Source organism: Lutra lutra, chromosome 3 (genome assembly GCF_902655055.1).
Source record: "Lutra lutra chromosome 3, mLutLut1.2, whole genome shotgun sequence".
Taxonomy (NCBI): domain Eukaryota; kingdom Metazoa; phylum Chordata; class Mammalia; order Carnivora; family Mustelidae; genus Lutra; species Lutra lutra.
The window spans coordinates 169,184,110-169,209,461 of NC_062280.1; the positions used below are offsets into that span (position 1 = coordinate 169,184,110).

The following is a 25,352-nucleotide window of genomic DNA, read 5'->3' on the forward strand; positions in this document are numbered from 1 at the left end:
CCTGTCTATCAAGAGCCGGCTCGGCAGCTGAACCCAGATTCCAGGTGTGGTACTCCACAGTCGTTCTGCAATTTGTAATCATAGAAACAGAATGTTCCTCCTCTTAATTCTTCCCTGCCAACAGTTTCTGGGTGGGTGAATGTCAGTAGCTGGAGTTATTTTTAAAGAGGAGAGGTGAGGCTTGTCGTGCAAAGCTGGGAAGAGGGCGTTTGTTTGCAGAGCAGAGCTGACATCAAAGTGTAGATTACTGCTCAGTGGCTAGGCACTTGTCCTGTAACAGGTAATGTTTAACGTGCCAGTCACAAAGATCACAGAACAGCGTATGCCCGGGCATAAGCTAGCACTACCGTTTATGCTCTGCAAGACTGAAAGGCTACACATGCCCATGTGATTAAAAAATGTATGCATTGGTCTTGCTGCCTCCTTTTTTGCTGGCTATAATTGGACTTTGAAGCCTAGAAGTTCTATCATAAAAATTTGTGCCCTTTGTTTGAGAGAGAGCTCGGCTAAGCAATCACTTTCCACTTCTTTTCACAGGATAATATAAACGTTTTTTTGAAAGCTTGTGAACAGATTGGATTGAAAGAAGCCCAGCTTTTCCATCCTGGGGATCTCCAGGATTTATCAAACCGAGTCACTGTCAGGTAAGTTTCACTGGTTTGTTACACATTTTTTTCAGCTTAGGGCTTGTGGCTGAAGTGCAAAGAATTTCTGAGATTTTATGATTACTGAAAAATCGTTCCTCCGTCTTCCCTGTTCTCATTCCAAAACTGATTATTTAAAAAATAGCTTAGGGATTGTGAATGTGAAGCTGTCTGTAATTGATACCGTGGCATGTTGTTATTTTAAATCTCTATACTAACTAAAATGGTCGTTTATATTTTAATGTTTGTCCAGCATGGTAGTGTTTGGTGGCTAATGGTGAGGGTACATGTTATAGAGTGACTTTACAGGTTATATTACAGTTTATAGAGTAAACATGTGGTCTTTATATATTTGGAATTAAGACTAACAAAAATGAGACTGGGACAGTGGTTAAAGAGACTTTCTTTTGTAATTTGGAAGGCAGTGGTGACTGGCACCAACGTGGAGTGCTAATGACCTTGTCAATTGTGGATGATTTCTAAAAATAAGCTGTTTTTCACTATTTTAATAGTATAGATGAGAAAGTGAAAGTGGGGGGTGAAAGCGTGCGCAGGTGTTTCTGTTGTGTTTTAGATGGAAAATGGTGTCATGTAGGAGTATATGGTTTCAGGAAATCTGGTTTTAAGCTCCTGTGAGATTGTTTTCCCCCCTATAAATCTAATTTGCTTTCAGTGAGTCAGAATAAACTTGTGTTACCAGATAATCGTGACAGGAAAATGATTTAATTTTGTAGGAATGACTACCTCTTATCATGGCCTTTAAAGCTAATTAACATTTTTTAAAAGGAGAGAATATAAACAACTTATTATAGCCGTAGAAATAATAGAAATGGAAAAATTAGTTTCTACCATTTTAGACAAAGATTTAGTTTATATGGTTGATATCCTATTGTAATAGCTTTAAAAGCTATTTAAGAATTGATGGTAAAATCTTAAAAATGGCCAATGATTTTTCTTAAAGAAAAGTAACCCTCTTTATAAGTATCATAGTACGCATGGTCTTTTAGTAGTAAAAGCTAAAAGTCCAGATAAAATTCATATTTTCAAAGCCTAACAGTACATATTTTTAAACGATCAAGCCATTTTGAACTTATATGCTTCTAGTTCTGTTGAATTAGCATTTCTAAATTACACAGCCTTGGTAAGTGCTTAGCAGGGATGGGTCTGTCTGCATTTCTGATTAATTGGAAGATAGTTTGTTCCTAAGTTTCATCACCAAAATGGCATGTTTACTTATGCAGTATTGTGAGATCATGCTTGATATCCATGAAAATAACCGCATGGATGACTTTGATTTATTTTTCCTGATCAGCCTTCTCTAGAGACTTATCTGATGGGCAAATAAAGTTTTCACTTAGAAAGTGCTTTATTCTTAATGAACAAGGACAACATAAGGAAAACATCCCCACACCCCCACCCAAATCATAGAAGGTTTTGAAACTCTGTAGCAGATGTTTGAGTAGGCTACTGATTAGGCAAAACATGTTTGTTGGCTTCTAATTCCAGAAATGCTCTGAACAAAACCTGGCTGGAGCTGGCTTCATGAGATGTTGGGTCTAAAGCGTTTAGGAAAAAAAATCAGTACCTGGGTTCAGTCTCGAAGGAAATTAAATCACTGACAAACTGAAACTGGGAGGTCACATAGTTAGAGCTGTAGTAGGAAGTATGCAGAACAACTTGTTTCAGTGGAAACCACAGGTTCATAAAGGTGTGCCTAGGTAGTACTAGCAGAAATGCCTGAGAGCCTGGGCTCTGCTTAGGAACATTTCCCCTCATAATTCTGTCTTCTTGGACCAGAGAGCACAGGGCTTGACCCTGGGTCTACCGCAACAGAAGCCGGGAGCCCAGCCGCCACCAACCCCCCCCCCCCCCGTTCACGATCACGATACCTGTGCAAGCCGTAGCTCTTCTGCTCGGAGATAGCAGTTTTATAAAAAGAAGCAAGTTTATGGGGAAACAAATTATTGGTTACTAAATATCCATGTATTTCTTAGTTTTTAGTTTTCTTAATATAATGCAGGGAGTTCTATAGGTCAGACCCTGTCCTATCATTATTGTAGATTAAAGGACTTGGTGTTGGTTAGACCAGTGGTTTTCAACTGGGAACAGTTTTGTTCCCCCAGTGGACGTTTGGGAAGGTTGAGAGATAGTTTTGTCACTACAGTTGGGCTGGGAGTGCTGTCAGCATCTCGTGAGGCAGGAATGCTGCTAACTACCCGTCAGTGGACAGGATAGTCCCCCAAACAAAGAATTTTTCAGTCCCAAATATCAGTGGTGCTGAGGTTGAGAAACCCTGACTTAGACTTTAAATTCCTTATTTCCACTCTGCCTGCAAGTTAATCATGTGGAAATGAAGGCTACTGACTGACATTATATTCTGCTAAAATGTAACTTTTTGCTCATACTGTTATAATAATTTATGTATTTCCGTGTTAGTATGTTTGACCATTTAAAAAGGAAAGTTCATTATCTCTTGAGTGTGAGTAATGTGTTTTTTTGCTCATCTGTATACATTAAAACTAGCAAAAATGGGGCAAAGTACTCAATTATTTTAAATGCTCTATCAGAGCTCGTCTGGTAAGGCTTCCTGAACAGTTCGTAGACGTGCTGCGAGTGTGATTTAACATGCGTGTTTGCATGACATGCTGAAAGCAAATAGAGTTCGGTCAATAAGCCTCCATGCTGGCAAATGGGAGGTATTTCTTGTGAGAGGGCAGCGACTAAAAAAAAACCACGGTGGCACACAGAGCCCAGGAGAGTTTTGTGAGATAGGAATGAGTGGCAGGAGCAGAGGCAACCAATTTAGAGAGCTGTTGCTCTTCACTAATTTAAAAAAATCCAGACCCTAACTATAAAAACTTATTTTCCAGCAACTACAGATTTGCAATTTACTTTGCAATAAAAACTTTTCCACTGGTCAAACAGAACTAGGGTATTCCTTCTATTTCTATAATTATACATATTAATATGTGATCTAAATGTTCTAACTATTACTTCTTGTAGGAAGTAGTTTGAACATTTTCAAGCATGTTTGAATTATTCATTTATTTTGGGACTGCATGGACTCAAATATCCATTAATACTTATATTTTGACATTCCTGACTTTAATGAGTAGGATCCATCTTGACCTGTTCTTTCCCCCAACAGGAAAAGCAAGTCTGTGAGTTTGCCTTCGTGAGTTACGGTAGATTGAGGTTGAACTTGCCCTGGTCAAGACACTTACCAAGGCCGTGAAATTTAGCTTCTGCACCGGTGAATAACGGCATCATTATTATTAATCATTCCCTAAATATCCGTCCTGAACTCAGAAACACAATCCACAGAGAAGAGGCGGTGAGACTCCTACGGAGCTGTCTTTGCACACTTTCTACAGAAGGCTTTAGCAGAGGAAGCACTGTGACCCCAACATCATGCCACAGCACACTGGAGAGTCCCATAGCAAATGTCATGCTCTTTGGGGTGGCATCTGGTCACTCAGTGGCACCGAGCAATTGCTTGTCGTAGAAGTCCACTTGACAGAGTGATTCAGAGGTTGTCCTTTATTAGAGGAATCAAAGTTGGCAGAAAGGCGGAGTTGACTACAGTAGGTTTTAATTATATTTTTAGCAACTTGGCTCTGAAACAACATCCCATATTTAAACCATTGCTCTAACGAATTATATATTGAAATTTTTAAGCTGAGAATTTGAACAGATTGTAAACATGTTTCTTCTTCCTACCCCCTTATCATTCCAAGCCAGTTTTTAGCACTTCCTCAGACGCATTCTGTTCATAATACAATTGCAGGATGGCCACGGTCTTGAGCACGCTAGTGCAGTTATGTGAAGAAAAATTATTTTCAAGTATAGAATTACGCTTCCCTTTAGGCTACTGATATTTTAGGTGTAAATGGTAACTTAAAATGTTTTGGTTTTTAGAAGATGTCTCTCAAAGGGAGGGTACAAAAATTGATTTTTTTTTTTTTTACGCATACTAGTTGACAAAGGAACAGTAGTTGGAAATAATTAGTGTTAACATATTTCTCTCATGAAAATAAAGGAGGCTCAAAGTGATATTTTAGGGATTTAACTGTTCTCTGGAGCTTCAAAAGGATGCTTGATTTTGTGGCAATACTGTAAAGTCATTTCTCAGGAATCTGGTTCCCAGATGGCAACTCGAACCGCCTGCCAAACTGAGTTTGGGATATGAATGTGTATGTGAGTATTTATTTAAGATTTTAATTCATGTAAGTAAAAATATACCTACTCTGAAGTAATTTTCATCATTTTCTGACTTAAACCTGCTTTTACTTTTTTTTCCATGCCCTTCAAATGAGTTTCTCAACATCTTAATCTTTTTTTTAAAATAATGACATCTAAACTTGGATCAGTAACTTGATCCCAGTGACTTCCACCTGTCAATTCATGTTACCATTTTAAAATGTTCTCTTCCTACCAAGGAATTAGAAGGGAATGAAACAGAAAGGAAGTTTGCACTGCACACATCTCTAACCCGTTCAGCGATTCTCTGGTGTTAGGGAGTTCCTGAAAGGGGGCATTCATTCTTTTGTGTTGCCAAGACTGTGTTTAAGGCCAGCAGCAAAAACGCGTGGACGTGTTTTCAAATGTTCTTTAATTGCAGGGTTAGATTATCGAAGAGTCTGCGTAGTTGCAGAGAAAGGTTGTGGAATAGGAGGCAGGTCTTACGTTGAGACAAGCTATAAAATAACTGAAGTTTTATGTAGGATTAGTTTCTCTCCATTTCCAGTTCTTAGCTAACTTCTTGAATAGAGAAATAGGTTTCTGAATGCCAACTCTCTATCCTCAGCACTACACCCACTTCAGTCCCCAAGGCTGTGGGGGCCTGATTGGGTCTCGGCTTGCTGAATGAGGCTTGAGGAGGTAGGCTTTTCTGGCCCAGGGTCTTTATAGTCAAAAGGAACATCTTCTGTGTCCATTGCTCAAGAGTCTCCCTGGGCAGCTCATCTGCGTAGAGGTTGACATGAGTTTGTTCATGAGAGAAAAATAGAATTTGCTTCCCTTGATCGGCTGGTATTTGTTTTGTAACAAGGTCCTTCAAAGGGTGAAACCAAAGAGACAAACATTTGTTGAAGAGATTCTTCTGTCTTTCAGATTATGACCTGTAGGGCTGCATATGTTGAATCCATCAAACTTTTAACATGACACACATTATAATATCTGTAGCCCCTGTTAGTCACTTTTGAAACTGAAAGCTTCACCAGTAACTAGAGGTGTTAAGCATTGCTTTGCTCTGAGTTTCTTACCATATACTGGTAGGATTTACCTAAGCATTTGTGTGCAGTGTGTGTGTGCTTCCGTGTATTTCTGGAGCTCCAGAGGAGAAAATGGCACTTAATTCAGTAAGGGGAAGTTTTGGTGTCAGAAGTCATTGGCTTGTATGTAACACAAACAAGCCCTGATTGGGCATTTTCTCTGTAGCAACTAAATGTGCAGTTCCCAGAAGCCACTCTTACCAGTCAAAATACTGGGGAGCCTGCCCTTAGTGGGGTTTCCTTTAGAATTAAGGAAATGTCCCCATAAATTCACAGAGTACATTGTTTTGAGAAAAATGCACAGGCTTCTCTGGGTATATAGAGATGAACAATCCTTTCAACTTTTGAATCAGGAAAACATTTCCAATGGGGGGTGACATTGATTTCTCATGTGGGCTTCGAAAGCACTTCTGTTTTCATCAACATCTAATTTTGGCCTAGACTTGAGACCATTTGAGGACAGGAACAATTACATTATCCCCTTTTTTCCTTAGTTTCTGACACCTCTAAGTGTTAAGTATTTATTTGAAAATTAATTATTTAATTTTTCAGTTAGCCAGCATATACTGCATCATAAGTTTTTGTTATAGTGTTCAATGATTCATCAGTTGCATATAACACCCAGTGCTCATCCTAACACGTCTCTCCTTAATACCCCTGATTATTTTGACCTCCTGGACATTTTAAAGCCAGGTTTTGAAAATGGAAACTTAATTTTTTTTTCTTTGTCAAGTTTTCTTCTCTTTCCAAAATTACAAGGCAGATCTGGCAAAGCAGCTGTTGATCTCCTGGTTTTTAATTGCCTTTCACTTATCATTCCAGAACAGTATGTGGCATATTTCAACATACTGTAAAATGGATACAATTTAAAAGAGGAATGTGTGTTTACCTCAATGTGTAGTACACTAAAGTGGGAACTTTGGACCTTGTGTCTTTCAAAGTAGTTGATGGAAGTCCTAATCTTTAGGCTATTGTGCAAATGATAATCACTAATATTTAATGGACATTTGAAGATGTTCTGAGCTTGCTTATATGAAGTTTTAGAAGAATTTTAATGTTTTCATATCATCACAAGTCACTTAATTTTGTGAAATAGATCTAAATATATGCTTAAGACTTTTGGGTGGAAAATAAGTTGGTTCTATAGATAGTTAGAATAGCTTGTAGAATTCCTTTTGGGTGGAAAATAAGTTGGTTCTATAGATAGTTAGAATAGCTTGTAGAATTCCGCTGCTCTCCTTTCTATAAGCTATTCTAACTATCTATAGAACCAACTTATTTTCCACCCCAAAGTCTTAAGCATATATTTAGATCTATTTCACAAAATGAAGTGTCTTGTGATGATATGAAAACATTAAAATTCTTCTAAAACTTCATATAAGCAAGCTCAGAACATCTTCAAATGTCCATTAAATATTAGTGATTATCATTTGCACATTAGCCTAAAGATTAGGACTTCCATCAACTACTTTGAAAGACACAAGGAGATGGAGAGGAGAAGGGAGTTGAGGGAAATTGGAAGGGGAGGTGAACCATGAGGGACTATGGACTCTGAAAAACGATCTGAGAATTTTGAAGGGGTGGGGGGTGGGAGGTTGGGGGCACCAGGTGGTGGGTATTGTAGAGGGCACGGATTGCATGGAGCACTGGGTGTGGTGCAAAAATAATGAATACTGTTATGCTGAAAAAAAATAAAAAATTAAAAAAAAACCCTAAAAAAAAAAGAAACAAACAAACAAAAAAAGAATAGCTTGTAGCAGTTCAAGGGCAAGAAATAAAAATTTTTAAAAGCAGGGATCAAGGGGCGCCTGGGTGGCTCAGTGGGTTAAGCCGCTGCCTTCGGCTCAGGTCATGATCTCGGAGTCCTGGGATCGAGTCCCGCATCGGGCTCTCTGCTCAGCAAGGAGCCTGCTTCCTCCTGTCTCTCTGCCTGCCTCTCTGCCTGCTTGTGATCTCTCTCTGTCAAATAAATAAATAAAATCTTAAAAAAAAAATAAATAAAAGCAGGGATCAATATTGGAGGTACTTCTTAGAGAGTCCTAAAAGTACTTCATGAAATGTTATCAACAAGTTCATAGAAAGCCTCATTCCTTCCAAAGTCAAGCTACCTGCCTTGGTACCTCTTCCCTTTGCCTAGCATTAAACACCAAAGCCAGTAAAAAAAAGTCACAGGTTACCTATGACTTTGACATCACTTTGACTGATGGCAAGATAACCATGTGAAGAATATGTGCACACAGGGGCGCCTGGGTGGCTCAGTGGGTTAAAGCCTCTGCCTTCGGCTCAGGTCATGATCCCAGGGTCCTGGGATCGAGCCCCACATCGAGTTCTCTGCTCCGCAGGGAGCCTGCTTCCTCTTCTCTCTCTCTGCCTGCCTCTCCGCCTACTTGTGATCTCTGTCTGTCAAATAAATAAAATCTTAAAAAAAAAAAGAATATGTGCATACAGAAACTGGAAAATTTCTTAACATTTCATTTGAACTATTTCTTCAGGCTGCATTTCTCTCACTTTCCCTCAGGTTGGAACAAAAAGTTCAGTCAGTGTGCATCAGTTGTCATGAACAGATAAGCATCTAGGATGAGAGCAAGGATTTAGGTGTCCCCTGACATGGGTTTAATCCCATCCCATTCTGTCACTGGGTAGCTGAATGACCTTAGGTTATTTTTCCTCGCTGGGATAACTTTGCTTCTCGCTGAACAAGACGGATGTCATGGCTGCTATCTTGGAGCTTAGCAGGTAACCCCATTTGGGGGCTACACCTACCTCACAAAGATGTAATGATTACAAAATCAGGCATGTAAAGTGCTAAGTGTTTGGCATACAGTGGTGCTCAATAAATGGTGTTGAATTATAATTGTGATTATTTAATTAATTAGGTTCTCCCTTCTTGACCTCTGCAGATACATGTCCTCTGCAGAAGAACATGGATGAAAAAAATGTGGTCCCTGGATCCTTAAATTGTGACAATTAACTATAGGTTTTAGTTTTTAAATGAGAATTTAGGCCTTTTTAGACTTAATCCTTCCTTTCTTTTGATTGGGAGCTGATATTAAAACAGGTATGTTTTTCTGACCTTTATGTATAGTCAACTTTTTACAATTTATTTTGTTAGACTAGCAAAGCTGGAAACCAGAGAAACAGATAGCTAAGTTATTTGCTCTTGCTCCTGTATATGAGGGGCGAAAAACAATTCTTTGTTTTTTTTTTTTTTTTTTTTTTTTTTTTCCTTTGGGAGATAGAGAGCATGAGTGGGTTGATGTGGGGCATGGGACGGGGGGTGGGGGAGAGAGACAATCTTAAGCAGGCTCTATAACCCTCATGGGGCTCAGTCTCATGACCCTGAGATCATCACCTGAGCTAAAATCAAGAGTCATACACTTAACTGACTGAGTCACTCAGGCACCCTGGGATGGAAAACAATTCTATTACTTTTTATGAGAACTCAGCTTTTTGTACATTTCCTGAGTTATAAATGTTAGTTTGATTTGCATCTCTTTTTTTTTTTTTTAAAGATTTTATTTATTTATTTGACAGAAAGATCACAAGCAGGCAGAGAGGCAGGCAGAGAGAGAGAAGGAAGCATGCTCCCCGCTGAGCAGAGAGCCCGACGTGGGGCTCGATCCCAGGACTCTGAGATCATGACCTGAGCCGAAGGCAGCGGCCTAACCCACTGAGCCATCCAGGCGCCCCTGATTTGCATCTTTTAAAAAAGTTTTGCTCCCGTATTTTCAAAAACTGACATAAAACCAAAATTAGTCTATACACAAATCCAAATCTTTATTGTTTTACTTTTATCATCCCATTTTCCCCCCTTCATTTCCATGAAAAGTCTGTCCTTTTGGCCATGAGGAGAGGAAGTTATCCTTTGGGTAGGCAAGATCAGACACTGTTCTCTGAAATGCTTTTGTAGGGCTTATGAATTTTTTCTGAAATGTGTTCATAAACTTTAGGGAACTCTAATGCACACTCCAGCCATGTTATCCACCAGACAGAAAACTTAGCTGCTTCTTTTGGGCATCTCCCATCTGTTTTGTCCATCAAAAGGCTACTATACTAACAGCATAAAGTCTTGTTTATATTATCTAAAATATTTGTGGTTTTTACCCTGGACACTAATATATATATATATAATAGCAATCGTCACTATTTGGAAGGTCAAAAATCTTGCTGCTTACTTCAAGATGTACTTGTACACAAGGGGAGAAAAGTGAAGAAACCTGGAAGCATACTTTTATGTTAATACTCTGCCATAACATAACTTGATTTTTTTTTGTTTTTAAAAAGAGCCTTGCTATCAAAAATATTAAATTGATTGGGTATTAAGTAACATATTGACCATGTATTGGTTTATTTTTAAGAGTTTAGGTTAATGGAGTAGAAATGTTTTAGGGATATTGTTCAGGTATAATTTGTCATGTTGAGCAGCCTTGCCTGGTGAGAGTGGCTGCTGGTCAACTTAGACACGATTTTGAGTATCCCTACTGAACTGACCAACCATCCCAACTAAACTGTGAGGCAGGGTGATGTGTTCTAACTTTTCCTTAAGAGCTTAGTACTGTTGCTCCAGATACCATTGACCAAGTATGTCCAGTAAACCTAAAGAAACATGGTTCAAAAAGGGTCACTGAAAAGCCTTTAATTTTAGGGAAACAGCATATACTTGCCATATAAATGTAAACAAATCACATTGAATGTAAATGACAGTGTAATACAATTCCATTAAAAAAAACAGATTAAAAACATGATTGGAACACACTTCAGGTAAACCAGTTTTTCTTAAGCTGAAAAGGGGGAAAAGTAGGATCTCGGTGGCCTGGAAGAGGCGGCTGTTGTGAATTAACTGTATTAGCCACTAGCAATTTAACAAGGATTTTGTCTGTGTGCTTTGATCAATTTGGGGGAGAAATTTTTAAATAAATACCAAGTATCACTGTTATTACATCTTGCTCTTTTATTACATTATAATAATATTGCCTGGTAGATTTTTTTGAAAATGCTTCTGTTCTGTATCTTTTAGTTGACTGAGATATGGAAATAATCTTCAAAAGAATCAATGTATCTGGGTAAACAATTTGGCTTAGATGTTACTAGGCTACTTTTGGCTTAATATTGAGAAGGAAAAATATCTACGAGATGGTTATCTCGTGCTCTGTTTTGTACATAGTGATGTGTATTCACCTATAGCATGTGCAGTAGTGCATACACACACACACTAAGTAAAAACATATGTGAAAATTTGTGTAAGGCTTCAGAGAGTGAGTCTTTAGATCCTGAGGTGCTCCAGATCTTTGTTCATTTTGGTGATGAATTCATTCTACAAAGGGGCTTGGTCCCTCTCTGTCTTAGAGGAAGAACAGCAATGGTACGACCACTACATATGAGTGTCTGAAACTGCTGATCCCTGATGATTAAGAATTAGAACTGCACATCTTTTCTCATATTTTCCATTCTCCTTTTAATTCTACTTGCAAGGAAGAGGCAGGGAAAAAAGTCCTTTATTGAAGACTTTGACTTCCATGGATATAAGCCTTGGGCTGTTGGAGCCAGAGATGCCTGCTCTAGGGGAGCTGAAAACCTTACTGACCTGATGGACTGATGAGGGTGGGTGAGTCCTAGCCTGGGGGCACTGAGTCCTCTCACCTGTAGACCTCCTATAGCGTGGCTCCTCAAACACATCCATCACATACTTAATGTTCACTGTGTACAGATCCTGAATCCTGGGTGGGTACAAGTAAAACACGTCCTCCTCCTTTTCTACCTCGATCTTCAGACCCAAAGTGGAGAAGATGAAATGCATTTTGAAGTCTTAATGTTTGCTTTTGTGTCTCAAGGAGCCCTGGCATGATTTATAGTTGGTGACTCTATGGGAATGCTAGGTTTGGAGGGATGAACTAGGTGAGGAAATCATGGTGCTAGAGTGTCCAGAGTATCTCAAATATTCAATTAGCTTTAGACAAACTGGATGAGAGCACTCAGGCACAGCCATTATTTGAATTATCTCAAACCCAGTAACAGCCCAGCCAGGTATTACCATTTTGCTTCTGTTTTGCTTCCAATGGGTGAAATGAATTGAGTTAGAACAGTACTTGTTTTGCCATATGACCTTGGGCAAATAACAGAGCTAGAATTTAAATTCAGGGGCTGTCTTAGACTACGTAGCTTGGACTCCTTCCACTATATTGTCAAAACAGACTTAAACAACCTTAAAAAAAAAAGCAACTTGCTGCTATTATTTCTAGTGCTGTATAATTGAAGTGGTCTTGAGTTGTTTTTTAACCAGGCCAGCTAGATCCAAACTGGATTTGTGTTTGTGATTGGTACATGGCAAGTGTCTTTTTATTATGATTTGAAGTTTCCTTCCTAGTTTGTGAGCCATGTGACTTCAAATGGATCTAATATTACCACGTGTTATCAAATTTCAGATTAGTAATAAGACCTCCTAATTTTTTTTTTTTTAAATTTTTTTATTTTTTTCAGCATAACAGTATTCATTATTTTTGCACCACACCCAGTGCTCCATGCAATCCGTGCCCTCTACAATACCCACCACCTGGTGCCCCCAACCTCCCACCCCCCACCCCTTCAAAATTCTCAGATCGTTTTTCAGAGTCCATAGTCTCTCATGGTTCACCTCCCCTTCCAATTTCCCTCAACTCCCTTCTCCTCTCCATCTCCCCTTGTCCTCCATGCTATTTGTTATGCTCCACAAATAAGTGAAACCATATGATAATTGACTCTCTCTGCTTGACTTATTTCACTCAGCATAATCTCTTCCAGTCCCAAGACCTCCTAATTTTAGGAGTGCTAAATGAACCATGTGTTTGTCTTAGAAGAAATATGCTACATGTATGTTCTTAACACTGGTTAGTTGAAAAACTGGAGTCTTTGGATTTTACTGATATGTGTACCTAAGTTTATAAGGTTTATGACTTTCACAAAGACATTTAAGAATGGTCAGTTGTGTTTGCCATGATAATGGAACATTCCTGTTAAAGCTGTGGATTGTAAAACCTTACTAATCTAAATTGCTCAGGATCATGCTACCACAGTTTGACCTTTATAACACTGTCATGGAAAGTATCTTTTAAAAATAGAACTGGTAAATAATTTATTTAGAGTAATTTCTTACCAATTTTTGATGCTCTATTTTATTTGTTAAAACCAAACTAAATTCTGACTCCCTCCTCCAAATATTCTTAGCTGGGAATAAATGCTTATTAAAAATATACAAGATAGGGGCACCTGGGTGGCTCAGAAGGTTAAGCGTCTATCTTCGGCTTAGGTCATGATCTCCAGGCCCTGGGATTGTGCCCCATATGGGGCTCCCACCTCAATGGGGAGTCTGCTTCTCCCTCTCCCTCTGCCTCTCCCCCTGCTTGTGCTCTCTCTTTCCATCTCTGTCTCTGTATCTCTCTCAAATGAATCAATGAATGAATAAATAAGTATATATATGATGGAAAATATATATATAAGGTGGGATATTTTTAGTATGGTTTAGGTCATTGTATAGTAAATCTCACTAAAAAGCCCTAGTTATAAATAATTCGAAGTCTCATTTGAAGGTACAAATTATAAGCAAAAGACGAATTATAGTCCTATTAACCTAGTGTAATGGATTAATGAAAGATTACTTGAGTACATTGCCCGAATGTCCTGCTATCAGTGTAGCCATTGGAGGGTTAGAAACAGGTGGTGAGCACAGAGCATCAAGTGTAACAATAAATAGCACAGTCTAATTCCAGTAAGATGAAACCCCTCTCTCATTGCAGAGAAGAGTAGGGGATCAGATAGTGACTCAGAAAAGCAGAGTCCAAGAAATGACTCAAGCACAGAAACACTTTAAAAATTCCTTTACCAAGACTTAAGATAAATGGAGTGATCACTCCTTTTCTACCAAGTCATTAGAAGTTATTTTTTGCTAGTTGTTAAACATAAAGCATCAGGAGTAATTGCCTTTCATTAGTAGGAAGATATACTTATTAAACTGCTTTTCTGTGAATGTGATATTTTAGACTACCAAACACAGATGAAACTCCTAGTAGCCCAAGATATGGATATAGAAGAAGAATACAAGGAAATTTTTCCATTTAAATAACTGGTGGAGTGGGTCTGAGGCAATATAGGAAACACTTGATTTTTAAGGCCAGTAATATGTAAAGAGGAAAAGTACTGTTTGTGAGAGAGGAGGTGGAGGAGAGTAGAAAGAAAATAACATTTAAATGTTTTAGTTAATGCCTTGTGTAATTGTATAACCATTTTGTAAGATAGGGTGGTTGCCTGATTTTACAGATACGGAAACGGAGAAGTTCAGTGGCTTGCTCAAGGTCACATGCTTAGTTCAAGTGGGAACCCTCATTAGGACTCCTAACCCAGTGTTCTTTCCATTATAACATTCTGCCTTTAGCGTATGCCCTAATGAAGGATAATAAAGATTGAAAAAAGGGCTTTTTAAAGAAAAAAATGTGTTGGGCGCCTGGGTGGCTCAGTGGGTTAAGCCGCTGCCTTCGGCTCAGGTCATGATCTCAGGGTCCTGGGATCGAGTCCCACATCGGGCTCTCTGCTCAGCAAGAAGCCTGCTTCCCTCTCTCTCTCTGCCTGCCTCTCCGTCTACTTGTGATCTCTCTCTCTGTCAAATAAATAAAATAAATAAAATCATAAAAAAAAAAAAAGAAAAAAATGTGTTAATATGTGTTTTGTTAGAGATGACCTCCATGAAATTGGTTGGGTAGGAAGGAAGTTTTGGAGATACGGAAGAATTTGTCATTTTTAGATCCTGTGGGTAAGAAATTACTCAGACTTTTTTAGAGGCACAGTGCTGTAAACAAGTGCTTCTCAAACTTCAGTGTGTGTATAAAACACCTTAGAATCTGGATCAAATGTGGATTCTGGTTCATTAGGTCCAGGCAAGGCTGGGATTCTGTATCTCCAGCAAGCTCTCAGGTCATGACCATGAGGACCACATTCTGAGTGACAAGGATTTTGGCCTCCAATGGCGGTGGTCGCACTGGAGTGAAGATTTCACAGAGGCGCTGGGGGCAGATGTAAGGCTTGAGTGTGGATTGAAGAGATGAGAAGGATTTGAGTGAGAGGTGGGAGGGAATGTAAGGAGATTGCCACATTGGCACAGAATTCTAATCAAACATTTTTCAGAGCCTTCGGGATGTAAAGAATGAGTAGTTAAACTAGATCTCTGCTTCTGAGGCCCTCGTTTTTTGGGAAGCTGAGAGTGAGAAGCACAGGAATGCATTTCCAGGCCAGCAGATTGGAGGCAGGATGAAGGATGAGTTGGGCCCAGTTTGGGTGGTACCTTGAGTATCCTGGCTAGGGAATTTAAGTGTTATTTCCTGGGTAGTGGAATTATTTCCAAAAGCTTTCAATCAGAAGGCTCTAATTTTAAAAGCAGAGATTGAGAAAGCTGGGGTAATGAAATAGTGCATAAAGTAGACTGGCTGGAGGCTTGGAGAAGGGTTAGGAAATTGTTGGGTGTTTTGATAAGGATGGTGTTTCAATAAGGATGACAACTGCTGAAAGCCATGAATATGTAAATGAGAAATGCCGAAGATGTTTCTAATAAGACATGATGGGGGTTGATTAGTATGAAGGAGCTAGAAGAACCCGCTCTTGAGCTTGTGCAACCGCTAGCAGAAACAGGAATAGAAGATGGAAGTGAAGTTTGTACACATGGCGTTGGATGGGACAGTAGCACATCCACATGGCGATGGAGAGGGCAGGGTATCGTTCAGAAATGATGGCTGGCTATGTTGGTTTGGGAGTCCTTTGTGAAGAGCAAAGAGGCACTGGGAGGGAAAAGCCCAGCTCTGAGGAAGTGAGGGTGAAGAGGAAAACAGCTGGCTAAGAACTCCTCCTCCTCTCCTTCTCTGCCCCCTCAGTCAGGTGTAAGTGCATCTATTTCCGACTCACCTGTTCCATTGACCAATTACCTCACTTTCTGCCTATACTGCACATGGTCTGGAGAAGTGTAGCTTTAACCATTCTTTCCTTCGTTTAAATTCAAATAAAAATTCCCTCATTTTGTTAAAGTTCAACTTTGTTTTCTGAGCCACCTTCTGGAAATGTGAGGCCTCATTTCCTATCCTGGAAATTACTTTGCTTCAGAAAAACCGGCAGTGGGTGTGCCATTCCTTCCAGAGAAGCACCGTGGGCTTCTCCTCTTGACGCAGCTGGGTGTTCAGATGGCTTAGAGAATCCAACATCACTGTATGTCCTGCCCTTGGGGTCCTTAAACTGTGATTCTCACTATTTGTGTGGGCTCCTGTCAGCTGTACTTAGCCCTACTCATTTACTCTGTGGATTCTTCTACACAAAAAGCAAAAAATGTTGCCTACTTGCTTTTCTTTCCCGTCCTCCTCCTTTAAATCCAAACTCCGTATTTCCCCCACATGACTATTCAAAAAAGAATACGTACAACTCCCAACAGAACCATTTCAGGCACATTGCATTTAAATTCGTACAACAAAATGTATTTATCTTCCCGTTTCCCCTCCTTGGAAACCCTACTCCTAAACAACAGCACTGAAAATAAGCCCACGAAGTTGACAAAATGATATCCAATTTAGCCTGACAATTTTATAACCAAAAACTACTACCACTTCTATCTACCAAGGTTGAAAAACAAAAAAATACAAAACTACTATAAGGCATGTGTGCCACTAGAATATTTGTATAATAAATGTATGTATTGATGAATGAATGAGTTCAACAAACATTTACTGAGCTCCTACTATGTGCCCAGCACTGTTCTAGGTACTGGGGATTTAGTTTCAGGGTGAAAAGACAAGGCCCTGCCATTCTTAGGCATATATTCTCATAGAAAGGGCAGATAATGAACAAAGAAGATAATGTGAGATGGTGATAGGACTATGAAAAAACAGAGAGGAGAGGGCATGTCTGGAAGGTTCTTTTGGATATTTTAAGCATATGTTGAGAGAAAATTTTACATGTAGTAGATTTAGAAGTACCAATATGACTGGAATTAATGTTTTATTTGAACAGTATCATAGTTTTGGTATAATTATCTCTTAAGAAAAGTTCACTGAAGCTTTATTGTGTTTTAGAAAGCAGTACGCCTAAAACTAGTGTGATATCTTGTATCAACTGAACTTGAATGCATTTTTTTTTTTAAATCAGAAAGGCATACTAATTTCTGAAACTTGGGGTCCATTTGTGTGTATACATGAGTCCTTTCCTCCTCAGCACCTGTACTCCCAACTTGGTGAGCTGCTGGCTAGCTCTGACCAGATGATTAGATGCTTATGATATGGATTATGCTTATGGATTTTCATAAAGAGGTTTGGTATTATCCATTTGGTATTGTCTGTGGTCTCTCATCTTGTGTGTATACTTGAACTGTGCATTCACTTATGAACTCACCATGGCTGCTAGTCTACCATGTCACTTGTAAGCTCACCCACAGACTTTCAAGGCATTCTATCTTCTGGTCACTTTTTGGTTATCCACCTGCATTTATTTCCCTTCCATATAAGCTGTGTCAGTCAGGCCAGCTCCCTCTTTTGCTTCCTCTAGACAGCCATTCTTGGAGTCCAGGCTCCATCTTGCCTCATCCACGAAGCCCACCCTCACTAGGAGAAGCCAGATGGTTACCAGTCCCAGTTCGGCCAATATGGCCTATGTGGACATTGGCAGTTACCGTACCTCTTTCTCCTTTTATTTCTTTACCTGTAAAATGGAAGAAAACACTAAAACTTGCTGCAAAGGGACCATTGTGAGGATTCAATGAGTTATTATGGGTAAAGAACTTAGATGCCTGACATGTAATAAATACTCACTTTATGTTAGCTATCTAATTATTAATGACTCCTGGTACTTTTTTATGGTAAAATCTTGGACTGCTCTTTGTTCTCTGGACTCCCATGGTTTGTACAATCTGTGTGATGACATTTTACTTTCTTTCTTTCTTTTTTTTTTGTATGGTAGGTACTACTCTAGTATATCTAGAGCTAGGTGGAATTAAAAAACACTTGGTGAATGATGATGGGCTAGGTAGGAGTGTGAACACTGGCAGTCACAAAGAATACTTAAGGATGGATCTTATCCAGCTGCATGAAAGGCTGAGAGGAGGGGTTGGACCCAAGGTGCCATAGAAAGTACCACTGAGTTGCTGCTCTGTTTTGACTCTTAGATATGGCTTAATTTATGAATTTACTCATAGCGGTATTCTTTATTGCTGTACGAATACTTAGCATGCGATCTGCCCTCTTGCATAATTTTTCAGTGCACAGTACAGTGTTAACTATAGGCGCAATGTTGTGCCCAGCTCTCCAGAACTTATTTATCTTGCATAAGTGAAACTGTATAACAATACAATAGCAATATCTCTGAACGGCAATACACCATTTTCCCCCTCCCCCAGTCTGTGGCAACTACCATTACATTACCTATTTCTATGAGTTTGACTATTTTAGAGACTTCATATAGGTGGAATCATGCAGTGTTTGTCCTTTTGTGAACGGCTTATTTCACTTAGTAGAGTGTCCTCCAGTTTCATCCATGTTGTTGAATATGGCAGGATTTCGACTAGTGGGTATATACCCCAAAGAACTGAAATCAGAATCTCAAAGAGCTAACTATACTCCCCAAGTTCATGGCAGCGTGATTCCCAAGAGTCAAAATATGGGAACAACCCCCAATGTCTATTGATGGATGAGTGGATAAAGAAATTGTATAATATCTGCAATGGAATAGTATTCTGTCTCACAGTAGTCTTAATTTTGTATGTTCACCTCAGGTTAAATTCTCAAGTCTTTGGTTCCCTTTAGTTTCTTAATAAAGATGCAGGTCAGAAATCCTTTGTGGTTAATAGTTGGCTGAGTCTTAAGAAAAGATTGAAAGGATGCATTTCTTAAATGAACTAAGCAACTTGATTTTATCCTATGAAGAATAAGCGTGAGAGGAAAGTAAGGCGTCTATCTGTATGAGGAGAAAGGGGAGGGAGAAACCCTTCCAGGAGAGAGACCTTGGCATGTGTGGAGGAGGGAGAGGTGTAGTAGAGGGACTCGAGTGGTTCCCTTTGTTTGGAGAGAATGGTATGACCCAGGAGATATTCCTACAGACTCAAGTCTATGCAACATACTATAATGGGAGATGAAGGAACTCTAAATACTCTTGCCCTTATACACAAAAACTTTTTTTTAAAAAATTGATATTTAGAGTAAACTAAGAACTCTAAGCCAATTAAATCTAAATCTCAAGGGATGGAAGGCTATAGATGTAGGAATATCTTAGATCACTTGATATCCCTTGGATATTTGGATTGCTGTGACAACAGTTGTAAACCCAGGCTTCATTTTAACCAATAATATTTTAACCAATTTTAACCAATAATATTCAACAGTGTTCTGAGAAAGAAAAAGATAAAAGCAAAAATGTTTGTTTCTGCATCCTAAATATAAAGTACCTAAAACTCAGCATAATTATGCTGAGTGAAATAAGTCAAGCAGAGAGAGTCAATTATCATATGGTTTCACTTATTTGTGGAGCATAACAAATAGCATGGAGGACATGGGGAGTTAGGAGAAGGCAGTTGGGGGAAATTGGAAAGGGAGGTGAACAATGAGAGACTATGGACTCTGAAAAACAATCTGAAGGGTTTGAAGAGGTGGGGGGGTGGGAAGTTGGGGGAACCAGGTGGTGGGTATTAGAGAGGGCACGGACTGCATGGAGCACTGGGTGTAGTACAAAAACAATGAATACTGTTATGCTGAAAATAAATTTAAAAAATGATTAAAAAATAAAGTACCTAAAACTGTTGAATAGTCCACTAATAATTTACTCTTGTTTTAACCTAGTGTATTATTAGGAATGAGTATTTTTACTATTTCTTTAAAGACTTGCTTATATGTAGATACTTTGTCCTCTTAATTTTAGTGACAGTTGTATTAAAGTATAGAAATAGGAAGAGCATTATTTTATCAAGAAGTTAGTAGTAAATCATCTTGTCTAAGGGTCTAAAGTCTTGTTTGTAAATCAATTCATTCATAAAATGATGAGAATTATGGAACCAGGGTCTATCTAGGTACACTTTTGAACTTTTAAATATTCAGCCTCCACTCCCAAAAATATTGGTCATGATTCTTTTTCTCTTCCTTCACTCCCAAGCAAATAATTTGACAGTCTGGTGTTTGATCTCTTTCTTATGGTCTATTGAAATGTTAAGAAGAAATTTGGGGGCACATCATTTGAAAGCTGATTTTTATGTCAGAAAATTGCTTTTCTGGAGTGACTTTGATAACTTACTATTTATCAGTTACTTTGTGATTTCAAAGGCATTTTTAATTTCATAAGACTGAAGAACTGAGGTAGATTTTCAAGGAGATAAATATTCAGAGTTGTCAGCCTTCAAATCTGGAGCACGTTATCCCACGATTACAATCAATGTAATGTAGGAGGACATCTGTTTATATTAGCTCGGAACGCTTAGTCATGTCATCCAGTTGACAAGTGCTCATTGTCTTATTTGGACTTTACCAGAAAGGCCCTTCTACCAGACCAGTAAGTCTCTATTTTGCCTTTCATAGCAGTTTTAGCAGGGAGAATTGTTAATTTCAGAAGTGCTGTTAATGAGTATTCCTTTGTAAGAGGCAAAAATCCGATTTTTTTAGCTGGAAGGTACGAAAGGGAATCTCAGGTGATGCACTTCTTTCACAGAGGAGAAAGCGGCTCAGAAGAAGTCAGGTGGCTTTTGCAAGGGGCCACCCAGTGAGGTAAGACAGGTGTTCTGACTTTAGCCCTTACTCCTGGTCTGGGTGTAGTTCTTTCCGCGGACCTCACTCCCTACTTAACCAGAGCAGCAAATGACTTGAAGGAGGGTGATATTTCATTTTACGTGGTGTTAACCTTATTTATTTCAATGACTGGCTGTTCATATTGGCACTAAATCTACATTTTAATTTATCACTCTATTTTAGATTTAGTAAACTGAATAAAATAAGAGCTAGAATGAAGTTTCAAAGGAAGCTACCTGCTTGCATCAGCAGACTAGAATATGTTCACATGGTTGCACATTTTACCATGTAAAGAAGGACGTTTACTGATGGTAATTTAATTTTTTGGTGCAGATGGCACCATACGTTTTTCTTCATCCATGTACATCTCTTCTCAACGAGTTCTGTTTTTGTGTTTTAAATCTGATGCCTTTATAGCTCTTTTTTCTCAAGATGATTTTTACAGAAACTACTTTGATATTATAACTTTTGGTGTAGAATTTTCCAGCAAGGTGGCCTCGGATTCATACTTAACCTTTTACCACGTTCAGACAGATTATTCCAGCATTATTTAATTCAGACTTCCTTTACTGGGGTAAACAAATTAGAGATTAGGCAATAAGAAATACGTCTAGGCTTTTTAATTAATTAATTAATTAATTTTTTTACCGATCATTCTTCTTTGCAGCTATAAAATAGGAATGAATCCTATGAGGAAATTATAAGGAATGCAACAAAGAGTAACTCATTAGAATCTCCTGAATCGTACTCCTTTAAAACCACCAGAAGTGGTTGACTTTTCAGAAAATCCCTTCTGCGCTTTTTGAAGCATTCTGTTCTGTGGACCTGAAGCGTGTTTTTATGCTTAGGTGTTCTCTTCTGGATTCCTTGGACTGTTGGTGCTTATGGAGTGTTAAGTAATAAACTCAATGACTTTCCCCGTCCTTTAGATCCCTGGACCAAGACCTCCTGAGAGCCAGCTTAGTGTGCTGTGGAAGCAGCAAATCAAGTGCATTTTTATGGTGCCTTCTAAAGCAAGCCCAAGCACAGGGAAGCATGTGAGGTTTATTCAGTGCACACTTGAAAATCGTTGGCAGGAGTTCCAGGCTTTTCGCTTAATTTTGAGTTTCTCTTTGCTTTTTGTTTTAAATTCTGCTTGGGTGAGTCTAGAGGAATTATGTTTCATTTTAACTTCCTCTTTCAGAGAAGTAGCTAAACTAGTTGAAGCTGTAGTTTCAGTTAAAGATGTCGTTTTCAGTTTTGTATATTTATAGGGTGGTGGCTCTTAGTCATTGGCATGCACCGGGATCACTGGGAGGGCTCAGGCAGCCACCTTACTGGACCCCAACCCCAGTTGTTGATTCCATAGGTATGGAGTAGGACTTGAAATGATTTTTTTTTTTCCCCCAACAAGTTCTAAGGTGCTATAGATGCTGCTGGTCTGGAGACCATGCTTTGAAAACTTCTGTTGTAGGGAATAAATCAATGAGAACTACTCCAAAGAGAAAGTATGTGAAATTGTTATCCTAAGAATATTTTTATTTAAGTTTATACTTAACAAAACTGCTATTATATAAATAATGTTTATAATAAGAAAAAGATTAGTCCTCAGAGTTCCTCTGGAGATGGTGATACAAATATATAAGTATATTAACATTAACAATGTACGCAAGGGAATGAATAATGGTATGGCTTCATAGTCATGTAGCTATTATCCATATACCCATATGAGCCATTCAGTCTCCGGAGTGATGGTGTTTTCAGGTAATGGCATTGTCCTGTGGGACTTCACTGGAAATTGACATTTAAGAAATATGTGATTGATTCTGGGCATTTTAAGCTGAAGGAGTGGCATATTTGGCTCTTTGTAAGAATTAACAGGTTCTGACTTTCTTGATTGAAGTCAGAGTATGGGATACAACAAGAAATGGCTGAAAGATGGAGACGGGCATGTAACTAAAATTAAGTTCGAGATTAAAGCCCAGAGAGCCCTGTATTTTAATGGGGATGAAAGGAAGTAAATGACATAGTCAAATGTCCCCTTAAAAATAATTCTGGGTACTTGGATAGATTTTTAGAGCGAAGCGGGAGTGTCCAAAGTCAAACAACATTCTATCTCTGAATTCATGGCATTCACAGTCTAGTGCAAGAGACTGCAGGGGAGGCATCCGTGGTACATCATAGTATAATGGAATGTTCTAAAAGCAGTCTGCATTGGGTATACATGGGATCACATGGAGAAGGCCTCTAGGAGAATATAGGAAGTCTTCAGAGGTAGGTGAAATGTGAGCTTAAGCTGAGAGAATGAGTAGCTCAAAAGAAGGGAAGAAGAGTCAGGAAACTTCTAGAAAGAAAAAACCTATTGTCTCCCATGTAGAGATGGGAGAGATCAGGAATGTTGAGAGAATTCTAAGGATGTTTCATGGAAAGAATGTTGGGTTTGTGCTGGAGCAGGTCAAGAAATAAGGTGGCTAAAAGTAGCTAGAGCTGAATGCAAATGCCATGTTTAGATTTTACTCAAGGGGAAATAAAGCCATTAAAAAATAAGAATGTTAAGGAAGAACACATAGAGAGCATTCCATTTTAGGAAGATTCTTGAGTCACCTCTGTGAAGAAGGAGGGGGAAAGACCGAAGATAGGAAATAGGTCTGAGAAACAAGCGATGATTACGAGAGATATTTAGGAGCTAGAATTATAGGATTTGGTTGGTAGGGAAGTGAGTTTGGAGGAGAGGAAGTTGTTTGGGTTAATTAGGGCTTAGCTTTCTGGCTCTGAAACTTAGCCCTTCACTGGATGGGAAAACATAGAAGCATGAGCAGGATTGGGGATTAGATGATACATGCATTATAGAAGAACTTACTAGAAGAATTTTACATTCTGAGCTGGGATAATGTTAGTGGGAATATAAAGGGCACATCTGAGAAAAGTTGGGAAGTACTAGTTGAATTTGGTTTGGACTAAATACGGTGAAGGTGGGGAGGGGAAAGGAGAAAGAGCTGGTTAGGTTCCTTTGTCTCAGAAATTTTAAAAAGGTATTTGCAAATAAAATGGGAAAATTGAAGTTGATTGCAATAAATGCCAAGTAGTCTGAAGGATATTGGATTGAATGTATATTGACCTTGAAAGTTAATTGAAAGGCAGGGTTATATTAATCTGAATTTGAAAGCCAATTATGTTATTCCTCTGAAGCATGTCCATTCTTTCTCCGTGGTTTATATAAGGATGATTGGTGATACTTTGATAATATTCTGAAATTTCAAGTGTCATATAGAAAGCTAAATAAGAAATAGAAAAGCTGTCACAGGTGGTATGTGTACATGGAAAAGTTTTAAATAATGCATGATGTTGGCTTTCTAATAAAAGACAGGTGGCTTTATACAAACTGCAAGAAGATAAACCATAAAATATTAAATTAAAAATGATTTTTTGGGGGGGCACCTGGGTGGCATAGTTGGTTGTGTCTGATTCTTAGTTTCAGCTCAGGTCAGGATCTCAGGATCCTGGAAACGAGCCCTCCACTGGGCTCCAGGCTCAGTGTGGAGGCTGCCTCTTTCTCCCTCTCCCTGCCCTTGCTCATGCTGTTTCTCTCTGTAAAATAAATAAAATCTTTTAACACCCCCCCCCTTTTTTTTGACAACCAATTCCTCAGACTACATTTATTTCTACTCAGGAGGTAGATTGGTTTTGGTTTTATTTGTCTTGGGAGATTTGGAAGATATATTCATGAAGAAAGAGAAATTCTCCATTATCTTCTTCCTTTTTCTAATGTTACCTGTGCTACTTCTGTATTTGTAGTTTTGCCATGGGACAGATGTCTTTGTGGATTTTCATATGAATGTAGTGACAGCTCAGCTGTGAATGGAGTTTTGTTGACACGGATTATGTGCAGGTAGCACTGTTGGCAGTGGTTGCTGTGGATGAAGTTTAAAATGGACAGTAAGGAGTCCGTGCCTTTTTTTTTAGCCAAATGATACTCTTACTGCTTTGAGTTGGCTTTTAGGTGAGGTAGATTTGGGCTTGAATTATAGCTATACAAGAAAAGTTCTAGGAAGTCACTTAATTTCATTAAGCTTTGGTCTCCTATCTGGCAAAAGGGAATAGCACTGGGGACAGCACAATATAGAACTCTACTGAAGGAAATGCATGGAGAGATGCTGATGTAGGACTTGTGTTAGTGTCCTATAGCCACTGTTTAGTGACTTAAAGCAACACAAATATATTCTTTTATGGTTCTGGAAGTCATATGTTTAAAATTAGTCTTCAGGGGCTAGAATCAAGGTGCCAGCTTGTCTGGTTCCTTCTTGAGACTCTAGAGGGAGAATCTGTTCTTCACCTCTTGACTTCTAGAGACATCAGGCATTCCTTGGCTGCTGGCTGCCTCATTGCAGTCTCTGCCTCTGTGGTCCCATCCCCTTCTCCTGTAGTCGTCAAGCCTTCCTCTCATCAGGATACTTGACCCTTAGGGGCCAACTTGACAATCCAGGATATCTCCTCATCTCAAAATCCTTAACCTGCAAAATCCTTCTTGCCATGTAAGGTAACATTTGCAGATTCAAGGGATTAGGATGTGAACATTTTGGGGGAAGGGGATGTTAGTTATTCAGTCTGTGGTAGTACTCAAATTATCAATATTGTGAACAAAAAATAATTAGAGATGGAATATTTGTGTTTTAACTAGGAAAATCAATAATTTG

At 38.9% G+C, this 25,352-nt stretch overlaps 1 protein-coding gene across 13 annotated transcripts in view; it reads left to right on the forward strand.

Annotated features, from left to right (window-relative positions):
• The window catches only part of LMO7 (LIM domain 7), a 130,932-nt gene that overhangs the window by 32,972 nt on the left and 72,608 nt on the right, over positions 1–25,352 (forward strand). For 12 of the 13 annotated variants that reach the window (XM_047720144.1, XM_047720145.1, XM_047720143.1 and 9 more), the window contains exon 3: positions 538–644. Coding sequence is in view for 1 of the 13 variants with exons in the window: in XM_047720149.1 (XP_047576105.1) it covers positions 399–404; positions 538–644 (113 nt within the window). In the remaining 12 variants the exon portion in view is untranslated. Of the gene's footprint in view, positions 1–280; positions 405–537; positions 645–25,352 lie in introns of those variants that run through there. The other variant, XM_047720149.1, reaches the window with a different exon arrangement.